This window comes from Barbus barbus (assembly GCF_936440315.1).
Source record: "Barbus barbus genome assembly, chromosome: 22".
In the NCBI taxonomy this organism is placed as follows: Eukaryota; Metazoa; Chordata; class Actinopteri; order Cypriniformes; family Cyprinidae; genus Barbus; species Barbus barbus.
In genome coordinates, this window is record NC_136750.1 from 30,332,498 (window position 1) to 30,356,008 (window position 23,511).

The 23,511-nt window shown below is 37.6% G+C and overlaps 2 protein-coding genes across 2 annotated transcripts; both read left to right on the top strand.

Moving 5' to 3' along the window:
* Window positions 1–5,416: 5,416 nt before the first annotated feature.
* Window positions 5,417–5,956, top strand: LOC306888038 (ribonuclease P protein subunit p25-like; the record flags this gene model as incomplete). The annotated part of the gene is made up of 1 exon (XM_079446135.1): window positions 5,417–5,956. Exon 1 carries the CDS (start codon window positions 5,453–5,455, stop codon window positions 5,954–5,956), a length of 504 nt encoding a protein of 167 aa, XP_079302261.1. The 5' UTR covers window positions 5,417–5,452.
* A 14,313-nt stretch (window positions 5,957–20,269) lies between these two features.
* cox5ab (cytochrome c oxidase subunit 5Ab) lies at window positions 20,270–22,949 on the top strand. The gene is made up of 5 exons (XM_079446557.1): window positions 20,270–20,398; window positions 20,745–20,861; window positions 21,125–21,246; window positions 22,261–22,398; window positions 22,548–22,949. Exons 1-4 carry the CDS (start codon window positions 20,335–20,337, stop codon window positions 22,372–22,374), a joined length of 417 nt encoding a protein of 138 aa, XP_079302683.1. The 5' UTR covers window positions 20,270–20,334; the 3' UTR covers window positions 22,375–22,398; window positions 22,548–22,949.
* Window positions 22,950–23,511: the final 562 nt, after the last annotated feature.

A 23,511-nucleotide genomic window follows, 5' to 3' on the forward strand; every position in this document is an offset into this window, starting at 1 on the left:
ATATAAAGCGTTGTAACTTTAACGAGTAGACGTGCATCGTTATCCTGTCATTGTAATGTCTATATATGGAAGGCCAATTATGCCATGCAAGAAAAAAAATCATGCTTTCGTAAGTCATGATTGTGACTTTAAAAGTCACAATTATGAGATAAGTCAACATTATGACATACTATGTCATAATTATCAGATAAGTAAAAATTATTTAAAAAAAAATCTAAATTGGCATACCAAGTCATAATTATTGGATTTAAAAAATCTAACTTAAGACATAAATAGTAATTTTATTTTGCCATCATTTTGACTTAATGTCATAAATTCAACTTGATGTCATATAACCTACTATATCATAATTTTGACTTTTTTTCTGATTTTAAAGTCAAAATTATTACTTGCCGTTGTCACTCTCAATTTCGACTTTCGACTTTTAAAATCTATTTCAATTTACTAATAATTTCGACTTGATATGTCATAATTTCAACTTTTTATCTCAATTATGACTTTACATGACAAAATTATGACACTATTGACAAGAAGTCATAATTATGACATACTAAGTCGAAATTTATATGCTAAGTCATAATTATGAGATAAAAAGTTTAACATTTTGACACATTAAGTCAAAATTATTACGTACTAAATCGAAATGATTTTAAAAGTCGAGATTGACATACTAAGTCATAATTATGAAATAAAAAGTTGAAATTATGATATACCAAGTAGAAATTGACATTAAAATTCATAGGCTAATTATGAAATACTAAGTCTAAATTTTCATATATAGTCATAATTATGAGATAAAAAGTCAAAATTATTAATTTAAAAGTCGAAATTGACATACTAAATCATAATTGTCATAATCATCCCCGTCCCAAAGAAACCCAAAATTACTGACTTAATGACTACAGACCTGTGGCCCTAACGTCTGTAGCCATGAAATCATTTGAAAGACTGGTTTTGGCTTATCTGAAGGACATCGCTGGACCCTTACTGGACCCCCTGCAGTTTGCCTACAGAGCAAACAGGTCTGTGGATGATGCAGTCAACATGGGACTGCACTTCATCCTGCAGCATCTGGACAGACCAGGGACTTATGTGAGGATCCTGTTTGTGGACTTCAGCTCCGCTTTTAACACCATCATCACGGACACCCTTCAAAATAAACTAACTCAGCTCTCCGTCCCCACCTCCGTCTGTCAGTGGATCAACAGCTTCCTGACAGACAGACAGCAGCTAGTAAAACTTGGTAAATTCACATCCAGCACTCGTACCATCAGCACTGGAGCTCCTCAGGGCTGTGTTCTCTCCCCACTGCTCTTCTCCCTCTACACCAACGACTGCACATCTAAAGACCCCTCTGTCAAGCTCCTGAAGTTTGCAGACGACACCACACTGATCAGCCTCATCCAGGACGGTGACGAGTCTGCTTACAGACAGGAGGTTAAGGAGCTGGCTGTCTGGTGCAGTCTCAACAACCTGGAGCTTAACACACTCAAAACTGTGGAGATGATCGTGGACTTCAGGAGAAACCCCCCTGCACTCCCCCCACTCACCATCATGAACAGCACTGTGACTGCAGTGGAGTCATTCAGATTCCTGGGCACCACCATCTCTCAGGATCTGAAGTGGGATATTCACATTGACTCCTTTGTCAGAGAGGCCCAGCAGAGGTTGTACTTTCTTCACCAGCTGAGGAAGTTCAACCTGCCACAGGACTTACTGAAACAGTTCTACTCTGCCATCATTGAATCCATCCTCTGCACTTCAATAACTGTCTGGTTCAGCTCAGCTACCAAATCTGACCTCAGAAGACTACGGAGGGTAGTCCGGACTGCTGAGTGAATCATTGGTACAACCCTCCCCACTCTCCAAGAACTGTACTTATCCAGAGTGAACAAAAGGGCTGGTAAAATCACTCTGGACCCCTCACATCCCGCACACTCCCTCTTTGAACTGTTACCGTCTGGTCGACGCTACAGAGCTCTGAGCACCAGAACGACCAGACACAGGAACAGTTTCTTCCCTCAGGCAATCCATCTCATGAACACTCAACAATAAACGTGGAACACACAGCACACAACACTATTATACATCATTAATCATTTACTTACTTACATTTCAAATTTGTACATAATTGTCTATATTATATATTGTGTTTTTGCTGTTTTTGTACATTGCCTATTTTGTATATTTGTATATTATTCTGTCCTGTTGCTGTCTCTCTGTTGCTCTGTGGAGCTTCTGTCACTAAAACAAATTCCTTGTATGTGTAAACATCCCTGACAATAAAGCTCATTCATAAAAATTAGGATTTTAGTTATTTATTTATTTTGCCTTTTTATTTTATAATTTCGATTATGGTTATATATATTATATGGTAATTAGGATGTAATTTAGTATGCCATAAAATTTTCAATTAGTATGTCATTCATTTTAAACTTATAATTATGACTTCTTATGTCATAATTTTGCTCTTTTTTTATCTCATTTGACTTTTGAAGTCAAAATTTGTACTTACCAAAACATGTTTTTTTTTTGGAAGCTTGTTTCTGCCACAGAATAAAAAAACAATAGTAGTAAAAAAAAAAATTATTTTACAGTTTTAACTTTTTTACTTTTTTTTTAAATATCTACAAATTGTGAGATATAGTGAACTCAAAATACCAACAAAAAAGTCAGAATTAAGAGATAATTAAGTTGCAATTACCTTTTTTATTCCTTTATATCAAGTCGAAAATGGCAATTATGCTCACTGTGCATGCACTGAAGTTTAGTTCGGAGTACACAAATGCGCATGTAAACAAATGTGTAAAACTTTTTGCAGGGTTTATGTAAAGCTCATCCAATCAGAACTTTGTTTTATTAAGCAGATTTCATAGCATTCCTGTAGCTCAAACAGTTGATCCCAGCACTGGCAACACCAAGGTCATAGGTTAGATTCCCAGGGAATGCATTAACTAAAAATGTATTAATGTGAATGTCATGGACAATAGTGATTCAAAGTGCTTTACACCAGAATGAAAAATGAAAAACACAGATGTGAAAAATCAAGTTAAGCTCATTTAAGATCATAGGTTAATTAAATACGGATTAAATGGTGGGATAAAAAGGGAAGAAAAGGATAGATGTTGCCAAATAACTCATGTGTGCGCAGGTGATAAAAATCCATTTTACATTTTATCCTCGAGTGAAGAGATGTCTATGAACGCCCGACTCGCTCCGTCCCAGGATTCCTCCTGTATAAAGACCATTAACATCACATTATGCAAATGGTAATAGCCAAATGCATGTCAAGGGCTAAAGGCCAACCGCAGCACATTTAGCAGTCTGACTTTCATCTGCCCTGTGAAGGGTGTTTTCAATTAGATTCCAGCTCATTTCATTCCCACCTTCATTCACCTGCTGGAAATGCGTCTTTCTGAGCCCGAGTGGCTCTGTGTTCCAGAGCTGGGCTTTAATTGTCAGCGTTCCTCCAGTTCCTGCATCGGACGTCCTTTAAACAGATCAGCAAAGTTGCTTTAGAGCTGCTGGCTTAGTTTTTAAAGCTACAGGACCATCTGCAGAGTTTATCACGGGCATCATTTTATGGAGGGACTTTCAACATAGCATGATTTATACATATATATATATATATATATATGAGATCATGCTAGAAGTTTAAACAAATTGATGTACATTGAAAACATTTATATATATTAAAAGCATATATATATACTGTATATATATATATATGCATACATACAGAGAGAGAGAGAGAAATAACAAGCACAATAATAAAAAAAAGTTCACATTTAATAAAAATACATGAATATATAAAAATCAAATGTGTTTGTGTGTATTATTTATTTACAAATATTTACATTTGACAAGTTGGTGATGATGGCGCAGTGGATAAGACACATGCCTTTGGTGTGAGAGACCCGGGTTCGAATCCACTGTGAGACACCAATGTGTCCCTGAGCAAGACACTTAACCCCTAGTTGCTCCAGAGGCGTGCGACCTCTGACATATATAGCAATTGTAAGTCGCTTTGGATAAAAGCGTCAGCTAAATGAATAAATGTAAGTTTCCAACTATTTATTTATAAATAATGTGCACAAATTAATGGAACTTTTAAATGAAAATATATTAATGAATTAAAATCATATATGGAGAGATAGAGAGAAAAGTAACATGCACAAGAATAGAAATGAATGTAGATTTAATAGAAAATAGATTTAAAGTGTGTGTGTGTGTGTGTTTGTGTGTGTGTGTGTGTGTGTGTGTGTGTGTATGTGTGTGTGTATTTTTAAGTTTTAAACTGTTTTTTAGAAGAAACATTCACAAAATAGTGACACTTTTCATAGAAAATACATGTACACACAACCACCCACCCACACAAACACACATATGATTTAATATATTTTCTATTAAAAGTATATTTTCTATATAAAAAGAATAGTCACACACACATAATTTGAATAAATGTTCTATTTGATATATATATTTTTTTTACTGTGCATGTTTATTTCTCTCTCTCTCTCTCTCTCTCTCTCTCTATATATATATATATGTGAATAAAATCTACTTTTTACACATATTTTATTTGTAAGCATGAACCTTTTCTATCTTGTTAGTCAGGTCAATGGATAAAATTTAGATCAGAAACTAAATTGAAAATGAAATAAGTGTACATCAGTGGATGTCTTTCAGGAGGAGAGGGTGCATTTGTTATTTAACACAGTGCATTTTCTTATTTTTAAAAGATTTCCCTTGTTAAAAGGCCCCCTATAGAAGTGTTAGTTTAATAATATTGTTCATTTGGAATTTCAGGTTACTGTTGCTTTAAGAAGGTTGACCCTCTCTCTCTCTCTGTCAGCCCCCCCCCCCCCAACACCACCAGCACCAGCATTTACGAGGCAGTACGAGTGCCGGGCGAGAAACAGACAGACTCCAGCTCCGCCTGCACGTGGAGGAAGACGAGAAACAGAAAAGGACAGTGAAAGATAGGAAGATGCTCTCCAAAGACTACATCCGCAAAGTGCAAAGGACAACAGGAGAGAAGAGGAGGAACCCAAGACAAGAGCTGGATCTTTAACTGGATCATCCTGCAGAAGTAAGTGTGCCCAAAACACCTCGGAGGAATTGACACTTAATTTCCAGAAGTTCACATCTGGGAGAAAAAAGTTGGATGCTGCTTTTAAAAGGACACGTGGGTAATTCACATGCATGTCATGCAAGACGTTTTTCTGTTCATTTTGTCTGTTTATAAATCCAAGTCCAGGACACTAATCACAGATGATTTTGGGGAATTGCATGCAATTTGAGCGTTTAAGATGATTTAAAATCACTACCTATGGAGCTCAGCATCGATCCGGACGCCCGTCTGTCCGTTTCGGGTCAGACTGCAAACGTCTCCGCCTCGTCGCCTTTGCTTAAACAGACTCAAACAGGCGGGTTTAAGAAAGTGTGTCGAATGGAAGAGGAAAGCACGTGTCCGTTCCCCGGCCTGCCGGCAGGTGTGCTGGAAATGAGGGTGAAGGAAGGCAGCAAGATTCGCAATCTCATGGGTTTCGCAATGGCACGCATGCAGAACGACGCCGGTCAAACCGGACTGAGGCAGGTCGTGTTCACCGGGTCCGGACGGGCCGTGACCAAAACCATCACGTGCGCCGAGATCATGAAACGAAAGCTCGGCGGCCTCCATCAGATGACCAAACTGCAGTACAAGGGTCTACGAGAGGTCTGGGAGAGCCAAGAGGGAGGTGATTCAGAGGTGACCGTCCACCGGACGCTTCCGTCCATCAGCATCCTGCTCTCCAAAGACCTGCTGGACCCGCTGGAACCGGGCTACCAGCCTCCGGAGAACGGCTTGTGGGACGAGAGGAACGGAGGAGAAGCTTCGCAGACGGTGGAGAAACGATCTGTAGACTCGTCTGAGACTCTGACCGAGCCACAGGCGAAGAGAGTCTGTCTCTGAGGATCATTAAAGATGATTGTTTGCACCGAAATTCTCTTAGAAACAGCCTGACTGACTTGAAAGCTGAACGATAAGAACATATTAGTTCATAACCAACTTACAAATACACATGTACATCACTTGCAGTCTTGATTTAAGAGTTTAAATCCAGGTTTTGAGCATGCAATTTAATTATTAGATATAATCAGATGAGAGTTCTCTGGAAATGCATGAACTGATTAAAAAACGGGAATGCATAAATGTAATTTAAAGTGCAATTTAAACATTTAAAAATACGATGAGCAAAAGTATTTGTATTTATGTACTGGTTTTAACTACTGTAACTACTGGTTTTAGAGTGGAGCCAGTTTTCTGACCCAGAACCACATTCTTTGGTTGAAACCGGTCCGATCCATGCAAACATCTCAGATGGACATCAAAGTGAAATGGAGATGATCTCAGATGCTTCATAACAGGTCGTTCTGCTGGAAAGATGCTGTGTTGTTTAAGGCGGAGTTTGAAAGCTGACCCAGCTCATAACCAACCCACAAATAAACATGCACATCACAGTCTTGATTTAGGAGTTTAAATCCAGGTTTTGAGCATGCAATTTAATTCTTAAATACAATCAGACGAGCATTCCCTGGAAATGCACTAACTGGAATGCAGTTGGAAAAATGCATACATTTGCTAAATGCACATAAGTGCAATTTAAACATTATTTAAAAATACGGCTAGTAAAAGAATTTGTATTTATGACTAAAACTACTGGTTTAGTGTGGTTCAGGCTTTAATGTGGAGCCAACTTTCTGACCCAGAATCACATTCTTTGGTGGAAACCGGTCTAAGGCTGTGTTTCCCAAAAGCATCATAAGCTTAAGTATATCGTAGACCCATTGAAACCAATGGAGCTACAATCAACTTAGGCTTACGATGCTTTTGGGAAACGCAGCCTAGTTCCATGCAAACATTTCAGACGGGCTTCAAAGTCAGATGGAGATGATTTCAGATGCTTCATAACAGGTTGTTCTGCTGGAAAGATGCTGTGTTGTTTTATTAGAGAGCTGATAAAGATCATGTTAAGATGGAGTTTGAAAGCTGACCCAGCTCATAACCAACCCACAAATAAACATGCACATCACAGTCTTGATTTAGGAGTTTAAATCCAGGTTTTGAGCATGCAATTCAATTCTTAGATATAATCAGACGAGCATTCCCTGGAAATACATGAACTGATTAAAAAACAGGAACGCTGTTGGTTTGCTAAATGCTTAAATGTAATTTAAAGTGCAATTTAAACATTATTTAAAAATACGATGAGCAAAAATATTTGTATTTATGTCTAAAACTACTGGTTTTAGTGTAGAGCCAATTTTCTGACCCAGAACCACATTCTTTGGTGGAAACCGGTCCAGATCCATGCAGACATCTCACATGGACATGCAAGTGAGATGGAGATGATATCAGATGCTTCATAATGGCTCGAGGTGCTGGAAAGATGTTTTATTAGAAAGCCGATAAGGATCATGTTAAGGTGGAGTTTGAAAGCTGACCCAGCTCATAACCAACCCACAAATAAACATGCACATCAGTCTTGATTTGAGTTTAAATCTTGATTTTGAGCATGCAACATCACTAATTTAATTCAGTGGCTTTGATATAATCAGACATGCATTTCCAGGGAATACATGAACCAATACAAAAAGGATGTAAAATATGGATAAAAGCTCATGCCAAATGCAAGAATGTAATTTAAACAACATAACAGGTCAAATTTAAAGCAATCAATTCATGCATATTATATATACAACTACTGATGTTACTGGTTCCCCGAGACCAATCTCTTTCTCCTTGGAAACATGTAGAACTGATCTAGATGCATGCAAACATCTCAGATGGATGTCGAAGTCAGATGATTTCACATAATGTCTTATGCTTCTGGAAAGATGTGTTGTTTTATTAGAGAGCCGGTAAAAACCTTGTTAAGATGCAGTTTGAGATAGGAGTGTTTTTCTGTTTTCATTGTATTATTTCTTACCTCAGCAAAACCAAACGCAGCATGCAGCTCAAGCAGACTGACAGTTCTTCAGAGCTTCAGTGTGCAGCTTCTGTGCAAATAAAGCCTTTGCTCCTCATGCTTTCTGTGGTTTTAACCGCACAGAAAGTGCCACCGTGTGCAACTTTCCTGTGACGAGTTCAAGCGCTTTCATCCGGACAAAACGTTCTGTTCCAATAGAGCTGCACATCGTATTACAGCGCCGGATCCTGATAAATGTCTTTTGAGGGATTTATTTGAGGGACAGTTGATTTAATTACATTTACCCTGATAAGCTTCTACCTGCAGACTGAACTAACCTGCACGCCGCTTCTTTTTCTCGATTACATAATGTGACCATCATAATGCTCGATTGCATCTCTGAGATGAATAATCTTCTGGAAAAGCAAACATCTAGTCTGGCAGAATGTTTGTGGGGAAAAAAAGCAATTTCCATCTTAAGAAGTAGAAAAACGTTTTGAGACAGACAGAGCATTTTCAGTAAACATCACTCAGACGTCTGTGGTCCTCATGGACGCTTTAAAAATGGGAATATCATTTTTTTTAAGTCAACATGAAAGTGACTTATTCACATCTGTGTTTTGAAATCTTTCATTAAAATCAATTACAGCATGCATAATAGTGCCGTCAGTCAGATTCCTGGCAACTTTTCCAATCAATTCTCAATTGCACCACAAAACAAACATTTATTGACATGATTCTTAAATGTTTGGCCAAAAAGGTCTTGAGTTTTCACAAAACAAGACTTAATATCTCATGTAATTGTCCTTCTAAAGTACTGTAAATGCATCTTTATTTAAGAATGTTTCGGTATTTGTACTGGAAAACAAGAATAATAAAATACTTTTTTGCAATGTCATCTTCATTCAACACTTTTATACTGTAAATGAATCTTTGAAAAAGGCAAAAAAGCATTAAAGGACCATTAAAGTGTCATAACAGCATGATTAGTAACATATATTTAGGTTTGGGACCGAATCTATTTATTTACATTTATTATTTGTATAGTTTAATATTTATATCCGCTTCCTTGTTTTGAATCTTTCATTGAAATAAAATAAATTGCAGCATGTGAAAGAGCACCATCAGTCAATTTTCTGGCAACTTTTCCAATCAATTCTTAATATTCTGATTAAAATGCATCATATTTCATAATTAAAATCTAATAATGAAGTCATGTTGGATCACAGATTATGATGGCATTTCTATGTTGCACCACAGAACAAATAAATAGACATTTATTGACGTTACTCTTAAATGTTGTTTGGCCAAATGGTCTTGTTTTTATCACAAAATAAGGCTTAATATCTCACGTCATAAGTTTCCTTCTCAAGTAAATGCATCTTAATGTAAGAATGTTTAGATATTTGTACTGGAAAACAAGAATACAATGCATCCGGGGAAAAAATGTTGTAAAGAACCATTAAAGAATCATAAAAGTGAGTCATAATAATAATATAATATATTTAAGTTTGGGACCAAATGTAATTATTTAAGATTATTATTTTTATTGTTTATTTTCCATTATTATTTATAGCCACTTCCTTGTTTTGAATCTTGCATTTAAATCAAATTAATTGCAGCATTTTCTGGCCACTTTTTAAATCAGCTCTCAGTGTTCTGTTGAAAATGCATCAAATTTCATAATGCATCAGTAGAATCACATATTTATTTATTTATTTAGTCATTTAGCAGACGCTTTTAAAGCGACTTACAAATGAAGACATAAGAAGAAATCTAAACCAATAAAAGAGCAATAACGTGCAAGTGCTATTACAAGTCTTGGATAGCTTAACGCAGTACAGATAATAATATATAATTTTTTATTTTTTTATATTTATATTATGATGACATTTCTATGTTGCACCACAGAATAAAATCATAGGCATTTATTCACATGATCCTTAAATGGTCAAAAATACAGTATGTTAAATTAGAGGAGCTCACATAGTGAAGTCAAGATGCCATATTTTCAGATCTCTCCTCAAAAGGTCCATGTGAGTGAAGAATGCAGTGACAAGTGTGTGTGTGTGTGTGTGTGTGTGTGTGTGTGTGTGTGATGAACAACTCTCACACACACTGAGTGCTTTTGACAGAGTCACTTCATCAAAATCCCAATCTAGTGTTTTCTCCAGAAGAGATCACAGATTGTGTCTCTATCATTTTCCCAGCAGCAGCATTCATCACTGTAAGCGGCGTTATGATGTTCATGAGGCTCGTCTGCTCCCAATCCTCCAGCCGTGGCTGAGTCTGTGCGTTTCTCTCTGTCTAACCTCAGGACGTTTCTCTTGATCGTAATGAAAATCTCTGAGGGCTGAAAACCACTTAATGCTTTCAATTTATCAAAATGTCTCAGACGTGCTTTTAATATGTGTGCACAAAACAGCCTGTGCAATCTAATTGTGCTGATCGGCTCCGCAAATGGACTTTCTGAATGATAAAAAGCAGCACTGATTTGAATCTTTCTGTCGTCCTCTCGGGTCTTTATAGAGGAGTTAAATTTCAGTCAAAAATCACAATTCTGTCATTGTTTGCTTGTGCAGTTACTTTCATTTGCGGAACAAAGATTTTAAATACAAAGCAAAAAATTATGTTTTGTCCTGCTTTTCAGTACAAATATCTTAAATTACGACACTGTACATTTACTTGAGAAGAAAAATACTTAAGATTTTAAGTTGTATAGTGAAAATGATAAAAACTAAGTGCTTAAAACAAGAAAAATATCAGTCAGTTGGGCCATAAAAAATAACTTAATTCAAAGGGAAAACAAGATCATTTTTCTGTATCAAATTTTGATACATTTTTCACTAAAACGAAGATTTTTCACTTAATATCATAAGAAATTTTCCTTCTCAAGTAAATACATTGTTTAGATATTTGTTCTGGAAAACAAGACAAAAATTCTAAATAATAAAATATTTTTTTCAGTAAAAAGTCTGTAAAAGAACCATTCAAGCATCATAAAAGCATGACTATTAACATATATTTAGAATTGAGAGCAAATGTAATTCTTTAAGAATGTTATTTGTATTAGTAGTAGTTGTTATTTATATCCTCTTCCTTTGTTTTGAATCTTTCATTTAAATAAAATCAGTTGGAAGTATCATCAGTCAATTTTCAGGCCACTTTTCCAATTAATTATCAATATTCTGATTAATTCCAATTAATCAATATAGAAATGCATCATATTTCATCATTTAAAACTTATGTTGAATTAATATAGAATCACACATTATGATGGAATTTCTATGTTGCAGAACAGAACAAAATCATAGACATTATTAAAAGGCCTAAAATACAGTATGTTAAAATATACTGTAGATGGTCACATAGTGGAGTCAAGAAGCCCAAACAAGTGTAATTATTTTTGAACTGGCCTTTGGAAATCCCCGTCAATCACCGATGCCAAATACTGTTTACTTTTGCAATTGTAACTGAATGAAGAAAAAAAAAAACATTTATGGTGAGTGAAAAATGACAGAATTTTTCCTTTAAAAACCTTTTGTTTGTCAGTCTTCCCCAATCCTCCCATCAGTGATTGGCACATCATTATCCTCTTTTTTCCAGCTGAGTAAAGGATGATCACCCCGACTCATTCCAGCAACAGCTCCACGTAAATTCAACAAACTCTGGAGGGTCACAGATGGAGCGTGTTATCACAGAGCGTCTTATCTCTCAGTCAGCAGCGCTCACCTGCACACACACACACACACACACACACACACACACACACACACACACTGCACTGTAAATACTACGTCGACCTGAAGCCTCTGGCAGCCGTTTATAATTCCCTTCTGAGTGCAGAAATGCAGATGGGAGTGAAGCAGCACACGAGCAGAGAGAGAGAGAGATAAAGAGACGATCAATCCCTGACCCCAATCAGACGTTACTGCTTGAACAGGTCACTGTGTAAATGCTGCTTATTTAAAACACACAGACGCTCTGTGATTATTTGCATTTATACTGATGCATTTGGCCAAAGTGACTTACATTAACGTAGCATTCAAGATGCACAATTGATCGGTTCATGCATTCCTTGGGAGCTCAACCCATGACCTATAAGCAGAATGTTCATGCAGCTTTAAAAAGGATTTAGAAAAAGTATCGATTTTAAAAGTAACAGTTTCCAGAAGTAACATCCTAATATAACATCCTAAGAATGTAACGATATTAAAAGTATCAGTTTCTTGAAGTAACTTCTTAAGAATCTAATGATTTTAAAAGTAGCATTTTTCAGAAGTAATGTCTTAATAATGTAACAATGTTTTTTTTTTTTTTTAAATAACATTTTCCACAAGTACTGTCCTAAGAATGGTATGATTTTAAAAGTAGCAGTTTCCAGAAGAAATGTCTTAAGAATGTAACGATTTTAAAAGTAAATTTGCAGAAGCAATGTCTTAAATATGGGTTATATTTTATTTTAAGGTGTCCTTGTTACAGTGTAACTATACATTTAAGTACTGAGGAATATTAATTAACTACATGTAGGTTAATTTGGTTTAGGGTTTCTTGCGTGTACTTATGCATAATTTATTGTTATTATAATAGTAAGTATAACATGTGTAACAAGGACACCTTAAAATAAAGTTTTACCTAAACATGTAACTATTTTAAAAGTAGCTGTTTCCAGAATTAACTTCCTAAGAAAGTAGTATTTTAGAAGTAACGTCCAAAGAATGTAACGATTTAAAAAATTACAGAAGTAATGTGTTTTAAGAATCTGACCATTTAAAATGTAACAATTTCCAAAAGTAATGTTTTAAGAATGTAACTTTTTAAAAACTTAATGGTTTGCAGAAGAAACAACTTGAGAATGTAACAATTTTAAAAGCCACAGTTTCCAGAAGTAGCATCTTAAGAATGTAAAGATTTTAACATTACAGTTTACAGAAGTAACATTTTAAGAATGTTTACAGGAAACACAGACATGACAAAAGACAAAAATGCTGATTAAGAATTTATTTTCCTATTTTGAAACAACATGCAGGTGAGTTAATGATGACAGAATTTCAATCATTTCCCTCCGTAGAGAAAAAAAATGAGGATGAAAAAGAAAGAGTGCTTTTTAGTATTTGTGAACTGGCCTGTCAAGTTCAATTCTGTCTACAGCCTTTCTCAGGTGAAAATAAATGTCTTTTTTGAATTTCCAGAAGCTGTAAGAACTGTTCTCTGTGAGCAGCTTCTCTCTCTCCGTCTGTCTGTGGTCGAGGGCTCTGGTTTGTTGTAGGAGTTCACTATCTCTCTCCCTGCAGATGGTGGCGTCTTTTCTTATCAAGAAGAATGGCCGCTGCCTCCGTTTTTCAGACACTCTTATCTGGGAATCCTTTAAATTGAATATTTACTAGGCTGATGTTCCCAGTCTGTGCCGGAGCGCCGCAGGCCCCGTTCTTTCCACGCCGGACGGACTTCAGCCTACACAAACCAGATCTGTCGGAAAATAACACGAAGATTGATAATGCATTCAGAGGAAATGAATGGACGGCAAAGCCATGAATGTCCACAAAAAGGATGTTCTGGAAATTATGCAAACCACTTTCATTTTATATAATAGTCAGTGCAAAAGAAATGGAACAAGAGGAATGCAGTGTTTCTCTCACCATTGATCCATGAAGCCCCGCCTCTGACAACTGACCAATCAGACTGTAGCAACTGTTGCCATTCACCATATAATCTGACAAGGATATTAAAGGAGTAGTTTACCAAAAAATGAAAAAACCCTGAAAATGTAGTCATCCTCAGGCCATCTAAGATGTAGGTGAGTTATAATACGAGTCCATAATCCATAACGTTTCCTCCAGTGAAAAAGTGTTCTGGTCTGAATCAGGAGAGAAATCTGCACCAAGCAGCATTTACAAGCCAAAACAGCTCTAAACAAATATGTGACTGGATTTTGATGTGAGAGACAACAGGAAGCGTTATTATGGATACGTCTTAATGCTGGATGTGTTTCAGCTTTTGTCTTCTCCAGATGTTAACTGATGGACTGGAGTGGTGTGGATTATTGTGATGTTTTTATCAGCTGTTTGGACTCTCATTCTGACGGCACCCATTCACTGCAGAGCATCCATTGCTGAGACATTGATGCAGAGACACATTTCTACAAACCTGATGAAGAAACACACTCATCCTGATCTCTGATGAACTGAAATTACATTATTAAAACTTTATTTCTGAAAGTTCTCTGAACGTTCAAAACATCCAGGTTTTGGTAATGCAAAGGTTAAAGAAACATTCTTTTGCAAACGTTATGGAAATGTTACTTTTGAATGTTGACTGAACGTTCTAAAACAAGTAGATACATTTTTAAAAATGTTACACAAATTTCCAACTAAAACTTTTTATTAAAAAAAACATTCTGTGAACAATGTATGAATAACATTTTGAGAACATTATTAATGACCACATAACCTTGAACGAAATGTTCTGTCATAACGTTGAGAGAACCTTTCCAGAACATTCTGAGAACGTTTCCTCTTAGCTGGGATAGTTTTAAATAGAATTTTACAGACATCATCCAAAGATATAGTGAAAGGTTTCTGTGGCACAGAGAAGACACTGTATTTTTCTTTAAACAAATCTTTAGAAGTTCCTTTTGTGGATTAAACCACTGTCCTTATAAAATGTAAGACATCAGTAAGAACACTGTAACGCCACGCCAGCAGAGGGAGCCGTCACCTGAGTACTGACTGGTACCACTCCCTCTGCTGCTTCTGTGATCACTTCCTGTTTGGTAGCCATTTTAGCATGACCAGGCCAACCAGACCTTGTGAAGTATTGCCAGTTTCACTGCCTTACCGAGCGTTTCCATCGTCTTGTTTTATTTGCTACATGTATGATTTATTGCCTGTTTCTCTGGATTTTTGCCTTTTGGATTACTCTCTTGTTTGTTTGCTGATTGGACTGAATACTGTGATTTTGACTTCTTTGCCTGTGACCACGACTTTGATTTTTGCCTCACGATTTGGATTGTTGAATGGTTCCTCATTAAACTTCTGCAAATGGATTCTAACACAGCCTCAGCCTATTGACTTGTTACCCAATGCCATGCCTCCTAAAAGCAAAGTCTACCCTCTGTCACGCAACGAGACTCAAGCCATGGAAGAGTACATAGAACAAGCCATGAACTCTGGATTTATCCGTTCCTCCACTTCACCAGCTGCCGCAGGATTTTTCTTTGTGGAAAAGAAAGATGGAGGCTTACGGCCGTGCATAGATTACAGAGGTTTAAATAACGTGACTGTCAAGTTCCGCTACCCCCTTCCATTGGTTCCTTCAGCACTGGAACAACTACGTGAGGCCAGGATCTATATTAAGCTTGACCTCAGAAGCGCATACAACCTGATCCGAATTCGTGAGGGTGATGAATGGAAGACTGCCTTTCTCAGCACTAGGGGGCACTGAGTACCTGATCATAACATATGGACTTGCTAACGCCCCAGCAGTCTTCCAGTCTTTCATCAATGAAATCTTCAGAGATCTACTGAAGCAGTGTGTAGTGGCATACATTGATGACATCTTAATTTACTCCAAGTCTGAACCTGAACATATCCAACGTCAAGACTGTACTCTCCCGCCTGCTAGATAACCAGCTATATATCAAGGCCAAGAAATGTGAGTTTCATGTCAAACAAATGTCCTTCCTTGGGTACAACATCAGTCATCAAGGTGTCGAGATGGATGACTCCAAGGTCAACGCAGTCACAGACTGACCACTACAGTAAAAGAACTTCAGAGATTTCTCGGCTTTGCAAACTTCTACAGACGCTTCATTCGTAACTACAGTCTGATTGCATCCCACCTAACGTCACTGTTAAAAGGCAAACCATCAAAACTCAAATGGACTGAAGAAGCTACCCAAGCCTTCACCAAACTCAAGAACAGTTTTACCACAGCCCTGATTCTCAAACATCCTGATCCTAACCTTCCCTTCGTGTTAGAAGTAGATGCGTCTGATTGAGGGATTGGAGCCGTTCTTTCACAGTGTCATGGTCAATCAGGTAAACTCTACCCTTGCGCATTCTTCTCAAGAAAATTGACTTCGGCTGAGCGCAACTGATGTAGGCAATAAAGAACTTTTATCAATGAAGGCAGCGATAGAAGAGTGGAGGCATTGGCTTGAGGTAGCAGTCCATCCGTTCCAAGTTATCACTGACCATAAAAATCTAGAATACATCAAGAGTGCCAAACGCTTGAATCCACGTCAAGCCCGTTGGTCGTTAGTCTTCACCCGTTTCCAGTTTACCGTCACCTACAGACCTGGCAGCAAGAACAGTAAGGCTGATGCTCTATCCAGATGTCATGATCGTACAACAGACAATGTCACATCTGAATCTATTCTTCCACCATCTGCTATCATTGCTCCAGTAACCTGGGACATTATGGAAGAGATCCAACAAGCCCATCAGCAAGAACCACCACCAGACAACTGTCCCCCAAATAAACACTTTGTGCCTCAAGGTTTACGTCTCTGAGTCATGCAATGGGTTCACACATCTCTGAGCTCAGGACATCCTGGAATTTCACGCACTCTCTGTCTATTACAGAACTCCTTCTGGTGGCCATCGATGACCAAAGATGTGGTAACCTATGTCAAGTCCTGCCAAACTTGCGCTCAATCCAAGACCCCCAAGGAACTACCTTCTGGTCTCCTCCAACCGTTACCAATTCCTCAGCGTCCTTGGTCTCACTTGTCCATAGACTTTGTCACAGACCTGCCACTCTCCAATGGTCTCACCACCATACTAGTATCTATCATCAACTATCATTGATCACTTCTCTAAAGCCTGTCGCTTGATCCCTCTCAAAAGTTTCCCCACAGCCATGGAAACAGCTCAAGCCCTATTCCACCATGTGTTCAGAGTCTATGGTTTACCTGAGGATATTGTCTCTGACAAAGGAACCCAATTTACCTCTCAGGTTTGGAGAGCCTTCTGCAAGCAATTAGACATCAATGTAAGCCTCAAATCAGGATACCATCCACAGTCAAATGGCCAAGTGGAAAGATTGAACCAGGAGATCGGCAGGTATCTCAGAACTTATTGTAGTCATGAACAGAACCGATGGGCAGAATTCCTTCCATGGGCTGAGTATGCTCAAAACTCCCTAACTCATTCCTCCACTGGCATGACCCCTTTCCAATGCATCTTGGGTTATCAACCCCCCTTGTTCCCGTGGTCAGGTGAACCCTCATCAGTGCCAGCAGTCGATGACTTGATCAGGTGCAGTGAGAGGGTGTGGGACAGTGCCCATGTCCGTCTACAGAGAGCCGTCAGAACACAAGAGTTTCAGGCCAACAGACGCCGTCGCCCACACCCTCCCTACCAACCAGGACAACGGGTCTGGCTTTCTACGAGGGACCTCAAACTGTGGCTACCGAGCAGGAAGCTCAGCCCCAGGTATGTTGGCCCATTTAAAATAATTAAACAAGTTAATGAGGTCACGTACCAGCTTGAGCTTCCTACTAATTACCGGATCTCTCCCTCCTTCACATGTCTCGCTCCTCAAACCGGTCCACCCGGATGCTGACCCCAATGCTGAGAACCAAGAGCCACCGCCACCGCTGGATATAGATGGATTACCAGCATACAAGGTGAATGAGTTGCTGGACTCAAGACATCGAGGGGGTCAGCTCCAATATCTGGTGGACTAGGAGGGCTATGGACCTGAGGAGAGATCATGGGTAGCTTACCGAGCGTTTCCATTGTCTTGTTTTGTTTGCTACGTGTATGATTTATTGCCTGTTTCTCTGGATTTTTGCCTTTTGGATTACTCTCTTGTTTGTTTGCTGATTGGACTGAATACTGTGATTTTGACTTCTTTGCCTGTGACCACGACTTTGATTTTTGCCTCACAATTTGGATTGTTGAATGGTTCCTCATTAAACTTCTGCAAATGGATTCTAACACAGCCTCAGCCTCAGCCTCATTACAAACACCTACATTTTCTGCAAGGCGCATTCATGTTGATAGACAATTGCAATTTTAAAGGATCAGTTAAAACTGTTTCCAAATGTATTTCTCTAAATTTAAATGATTTTTCTAATAATTTGCAAAGAACGCCTCATGAATATTGTGTCATAAATGGCCTGCTTTGCTGTTCCCAGACCAGTCTGGCTTGTGTCTTCTCCAGACATTAGCTGGACCCGGATCAGAATCGTCTGACAGCTCATGCAGAGAGAGCCGTTTTCCTCTCAGAAATGCCTGCGTGTTGAATTAATGGGAGCAGTTGAGGGTGTAATTGCAGTGCTGGAGTCAAAGCTGTGAGACACGATAATGTCCGCTGAATAAAAGCCTGGCAGAGTTTACGTACTGAACAATATTAGCGGATTACACACATCAAACAAGCTCTGATTAATGCCTGAGAGGCAGGACACAGTAGAAACAGGAGGAAATCAGAGATAATTGTAGGAATATTTGAAAGCGCTAATGACCTAAAATCATTCTGCACAATGAAGAGAGCACGAGATGTGTTTGAGGAATCTTATTTTCTCACACGAGTTCAAATATTCTGATGAACATTTGCAAACCTGCGTGTTTTCACTCCAGCAAATGATTTAAATGTTTCAAAGCATTGTGCAATTATATCTCAGACCTAACCTTTAAGGCCTCAAGCTTATGAAAGTGTCTCTGAATGAAGGGGGATTGATGATGTCAGCTAAAGAAGAAAGTCGTTTCAGGGGCAGAACAAGTTATTACATCAAAGATTATGAAGACAAAAATAATCCATTTGGATTTCATGTGCAGTTATTTTAATAATCACTGAGATCTGCACTCTTAAAAATAAAGGTGCTTCACGATGCCATAGAAGAACCTTTTTGTCTAAATGGTTCCATAAGGAATCTTTAACATCTGAAGAACCTTTCTGTTTCACAAAAGCTTCTTTGTGGTAAAAGAAGGTTGTTCAGATTATAAAAAGGTAAGAAAGAGATGGTTCTTTGACTGAATGGTTCTTCTATGGCATCGTTGTGAAGAACCTTTCAAGCACCTTTATTTTTAGTGTTATCTAAAATAATGTTGAATTTGTTTTTATTTTTGCATTTTTTATTTTCATTTTAGTTGATGTTTTAGTATTTGTGTTGTGCTTTTGTCATTTATACATTTATAAAGTTTTTGTTATTAATTTTTATTTTACTTTTAGTTTTTTATTTATTTACATTATATTACAAGTAAATGAAACGAAAATAAGACTTTTTGCCTATAAAAACACTTATTTTATTTGAAGTAATGATTTTTTGTATTGTTTAAGTAGTAGTTAACGATAACTAATATGCACAAAGTGTTTATTCGTTTTATCTTATCTTATTATATTTAATTAAATTTTAGTTACAGGTTTTAGTACTTTTGTTGTGTGCTCTTGTAATCTTTATTATTTTTGTAAATATGCAGTTGTTATTCATTTGCATTTTAGTTAGTTTAATTAGTACAATGAAAATGAGACATTTTGCCTTGTCAACTAGGTAAAAAAAAATATTAATTAATTAATTGTTTTGGTGGTTTATATGACTGTGGTCTTACTGTAGATAATGCACTATATGTAATGTAGAAATGTTCTATTCAAATACCCTATTAATATGCATCTCTCATGATTGATTTGAAAGTGTTTAATTAGGCTATCAAGAGGATTACAGAAGTAAAGTGAGGGCTATTCAGCTGCTGGAAACTGATAGGACTGTAGTCTAATGTAAAAGTGCTTATATATATATATTTTTTTTTTTCTAATATAAAAGTGCTGCTCGTTTCTGCGCCTGCGTGATGACGTCACTCCCCGAGGCTCCAGCGCGTTTCTGAGCTTCTGCTGCCATCTAGCCCTGGAAGAACAAGTCTGAGAAGTCATACCCATGTCATTATACAAATTTGTGTCCTCATAAACCACATAAACATGCACACACACACACACACACACACACACACACTTTCTTACTTTTCCACAAAGATTTAATGGTCTTCTTCAATCCTTAAATCCTTAAAACTCATGCGTCATAGAAAGCCCTTCAACTATGTAATCTTTTAAATGAAATCTTTTAAATCTTTTTTTTTTTAATGATTAAGTCCCTTGTATTGTATTTTATTTATGTATTTATATTGCTTTCTTAAAGTTCTAATTACGTTATTTTGTTTATGTTTTTTAATGCTGCTATTTGGACTTCTTGAATTGTATTAATATTTTTCTTACTGTTGTTTACTGTATGTTCTTTCAAACAATAAAAGAAAAAAAGAAAAGAAAAGAAAAAACCCGCCCTCTTCCTCCTGCGTCATCCCGCTATGCGTCTTGCGTCATCAGTGCGCGCCGTGTCCTGTTTGGACCGCAGTTTCGGTTCCTCGGCGATCACAGCGGCAGCAGGATGATTTCAGCGGCGGTTCTGCGCGGGATCGGGACTCTGACCCGAACACGAGCCGCCTTCACAGGTACAGAAACACACACAAACACGAGCGAGCTTCACGAAGCTTCATCTGATCACAGAAGCCTGCGCCAGTCGGAGAATGTCGATGACCTTCCATTGATTTCCTGAGATCGCGTCGCGTCTGACAGATCACTAACTAAGTTAGTTGGTTAAAGAGGTTTGGATGATTATTGTGCGCTTGTGTGTGTCTGTGTGTATGTGTTTGCCCTTCTAATGACCCACATCATACACTAGACTCTCATTAACACTTGACTCTTGTGTTATTATTTATATCTAGGCCTACAGCAGTGACAGTAGTTTATATTATAGCAGGTGTTTCAGTCTGGATGTGTTTTCCTCTTGTTTCTCAGCTCCTCTGGCTGTCAGGTGTTACTCTCATGCTAAAGTGGAGACAGATGAGGAGTTTGACTCCCGCTGGGTGACATACTTCAGCAAACCAGACCTGGACGCCTGGGAGCTGCGCAAAGGTGACAGCACAGTAGAAACAGTCAAATATCATTACAATTACAAATATCTGTTTTCTATGTGAATATGTGTTAAACTGTCATTTATTTCTGTGATCTGCAGCTGTATTTTCAGCATCATTACTCCAGTCTTCAGTGTCACATGATCTTCAGAAATCATTCTAATATACTGATTTACTGCTCAACAAACATTTCTGATTATTAGCAATGTTGAACACAGATGTGTTCATGAATATGTTTGTGATTTTTCTTTTCTTTCTCTCCAGGTATGAACACTCTGATTGGATACGACCTCGTTCCAGAACCAAAGATCCTGGACTCGGCTCTGCGTGCATGCAGGAGATTGGATGATCTGGCCAGTGCGGTCCGCATCCTAGAGGCCATCAGAGTGAGAGAAACAGCTAGAAAAGAGTTTATGCTTTCATTTTAAATGAGCAGTTCGCCCAAAAATTAAATGGGAAAATTTGAGTGATCCTCAGGTCATCTGAGATCAGGATGAGTGTGTTTCTTCATCGGGTTTGTAGAAATGTGTCTCTGCATCAGTGTCTCAGCAATGGATGCTCTGCAGTGAATGGGTGCCGTCAGAATGAGAGTCCAAACAGCTGATAAAAACATCACAATAATCCACACCACTCCAGTCCATCAGTTAACATCTGGAGAAGACAAAAGCTGAAACAAATCCAGCATTAAGACGCTTTTAACTACATTCCAAGCCTATAATAATGCTTCCTCCAGTGAAAAGTGTTCTGGTCTGAATCAGGAGAGAAATCTGCACAGATCAAGCACCGTTTACAAGACAAAACAGCTCTAAATATTTTGATGTGAGAGACAACAGAAGATGCACTTTTTCACTGGAGGAAGCGTTATTATAGACTTGGTATGTAGTTAAAAGCGTCTTAATGCTGGATGTGTTTCAGCTTTTGTCTTCTCCAGATGTTAACTGATGGACTGGAGTGGTGTGGATTATTGTGATGTTTTTATCAGCTGTTTGGACTCTCATTCTGACGGCACCCATTCACTGCAGAGACACATTTGTCCAAACCTGATGAAGAAACAAACTCATCTATATCTTGAATGGCCTGAAGGTGAACACATTTTCAGCAAATTTTCATTTTTGGGTGAACTATTCCTTTTAATTAATTCATAAAGTTTAATGCCTTTATTGATCTATGAAGTATTACAGACCATTCATTAATTAAAAAGATAAGAAGTGAAATCACAGGTCCTGATGTGTCTGAACTGGCCGCAGTGTTTCTGCTGTATTATTACTGAAGGCTAATCTTCATTCACACTGTAAAGGTCGTTCATGCTCAATTACAGCTCGGTCTAATCCACTGGGCAGAAGGTTAATTATTTGTGAGTTTGGTCATTAACATGCTGCACACGCTCTGTTATTTCTCAGGATAAGTCTGGTCCTCATAAGGAGATCTACCCATATGTGATCCAGGAGCTCAGACCCACGCTGCAGGAGCTGGGCATCTCCACTCCAGAAGAGCTGGGCATCGACAAAGTCTGATTCCTCAAAGCAGCTAACAAACAAGTTGGTTCCTTGTCATTTTACAGATACTTTTAAATGCAAAAATGCATTAATAGCAGGAATAGTTTCTTAAGCATCACTCATTTTTAATACCTATTTTTTATTCATGAAGTTTTGCCCCGTATAATGATCTGTCTCTGTTTGTGTTTCAGGGTTTTTGTGAATTCAATGGGGTTTTCTACCTCTCTGCTCACTGTACGATATTCAGGAAGTCAAACTCCATCCCGTCCTTTATAAAAAATAATGGGCCTAATAAACCAAGCAATACTGAATGAGTTTGTGTTTTCGTTTGTGTTTGGATGATGAGATGAGATGAACACTGACACTGAGGTTTGTATCTCAAAGACATTATAACAGATCACTGTTTTTCTGATGATTGCAACCATGAACTGAATTAAATTTTTTGACACATTAAAATGCTAAAAATGTAAGCCGAAAAAAAAAAAGAAAACAGTCCCATCACCATTAGAAATATTCATTTTGCAGGGTTTCTGCAGGTCTTGCAAAATATTAATTTACCATTCCACAAATAAAGGCCTAAAAATGGCTTAAACTAGAGCAGAAAGTCTTAAATTCATGAAGTCATGGCATTAAATGTTGCATGCACTGCATATACTGTGTGTGTGTGTGTGTGTGTATATATATATATAATAATTGTGCATTCCAATTCATCTCAATCGAACTGCAGTTGGGTTATTTTGATTAGGTACAAAATAACAAAAAAAAAAAATACAGTTAACTAACACAATAAAAAACATGATTTTTGAATATTTAAAAAAACTGAGTTACCTGTTTTTGCAAACAAACTCAAACTAAATCAAGTTTTTTTTTTACTTAAGTTGATTTTTGTAAACCAGCTGGCAGATATTTGTTCTTGTTTTAAACAGACTCACTTAATTTAGATCAGTTTCCCATAAAACTTGGTGTAATAAAATAACTAAAACTGAAATTAAAATGGTTGGTTAGATATACTGCCATATTCTCTGAAACGCCTTTGGAGACGGCTTATGGTAGAGAAATGAACATTCAATTCACGGGCAACAGCTCTGGTGGACATTCCTGCAGTCAGAATGCCAATTGCACGCTCCCTCAAAACTTGTGACATCTGTGGCATTG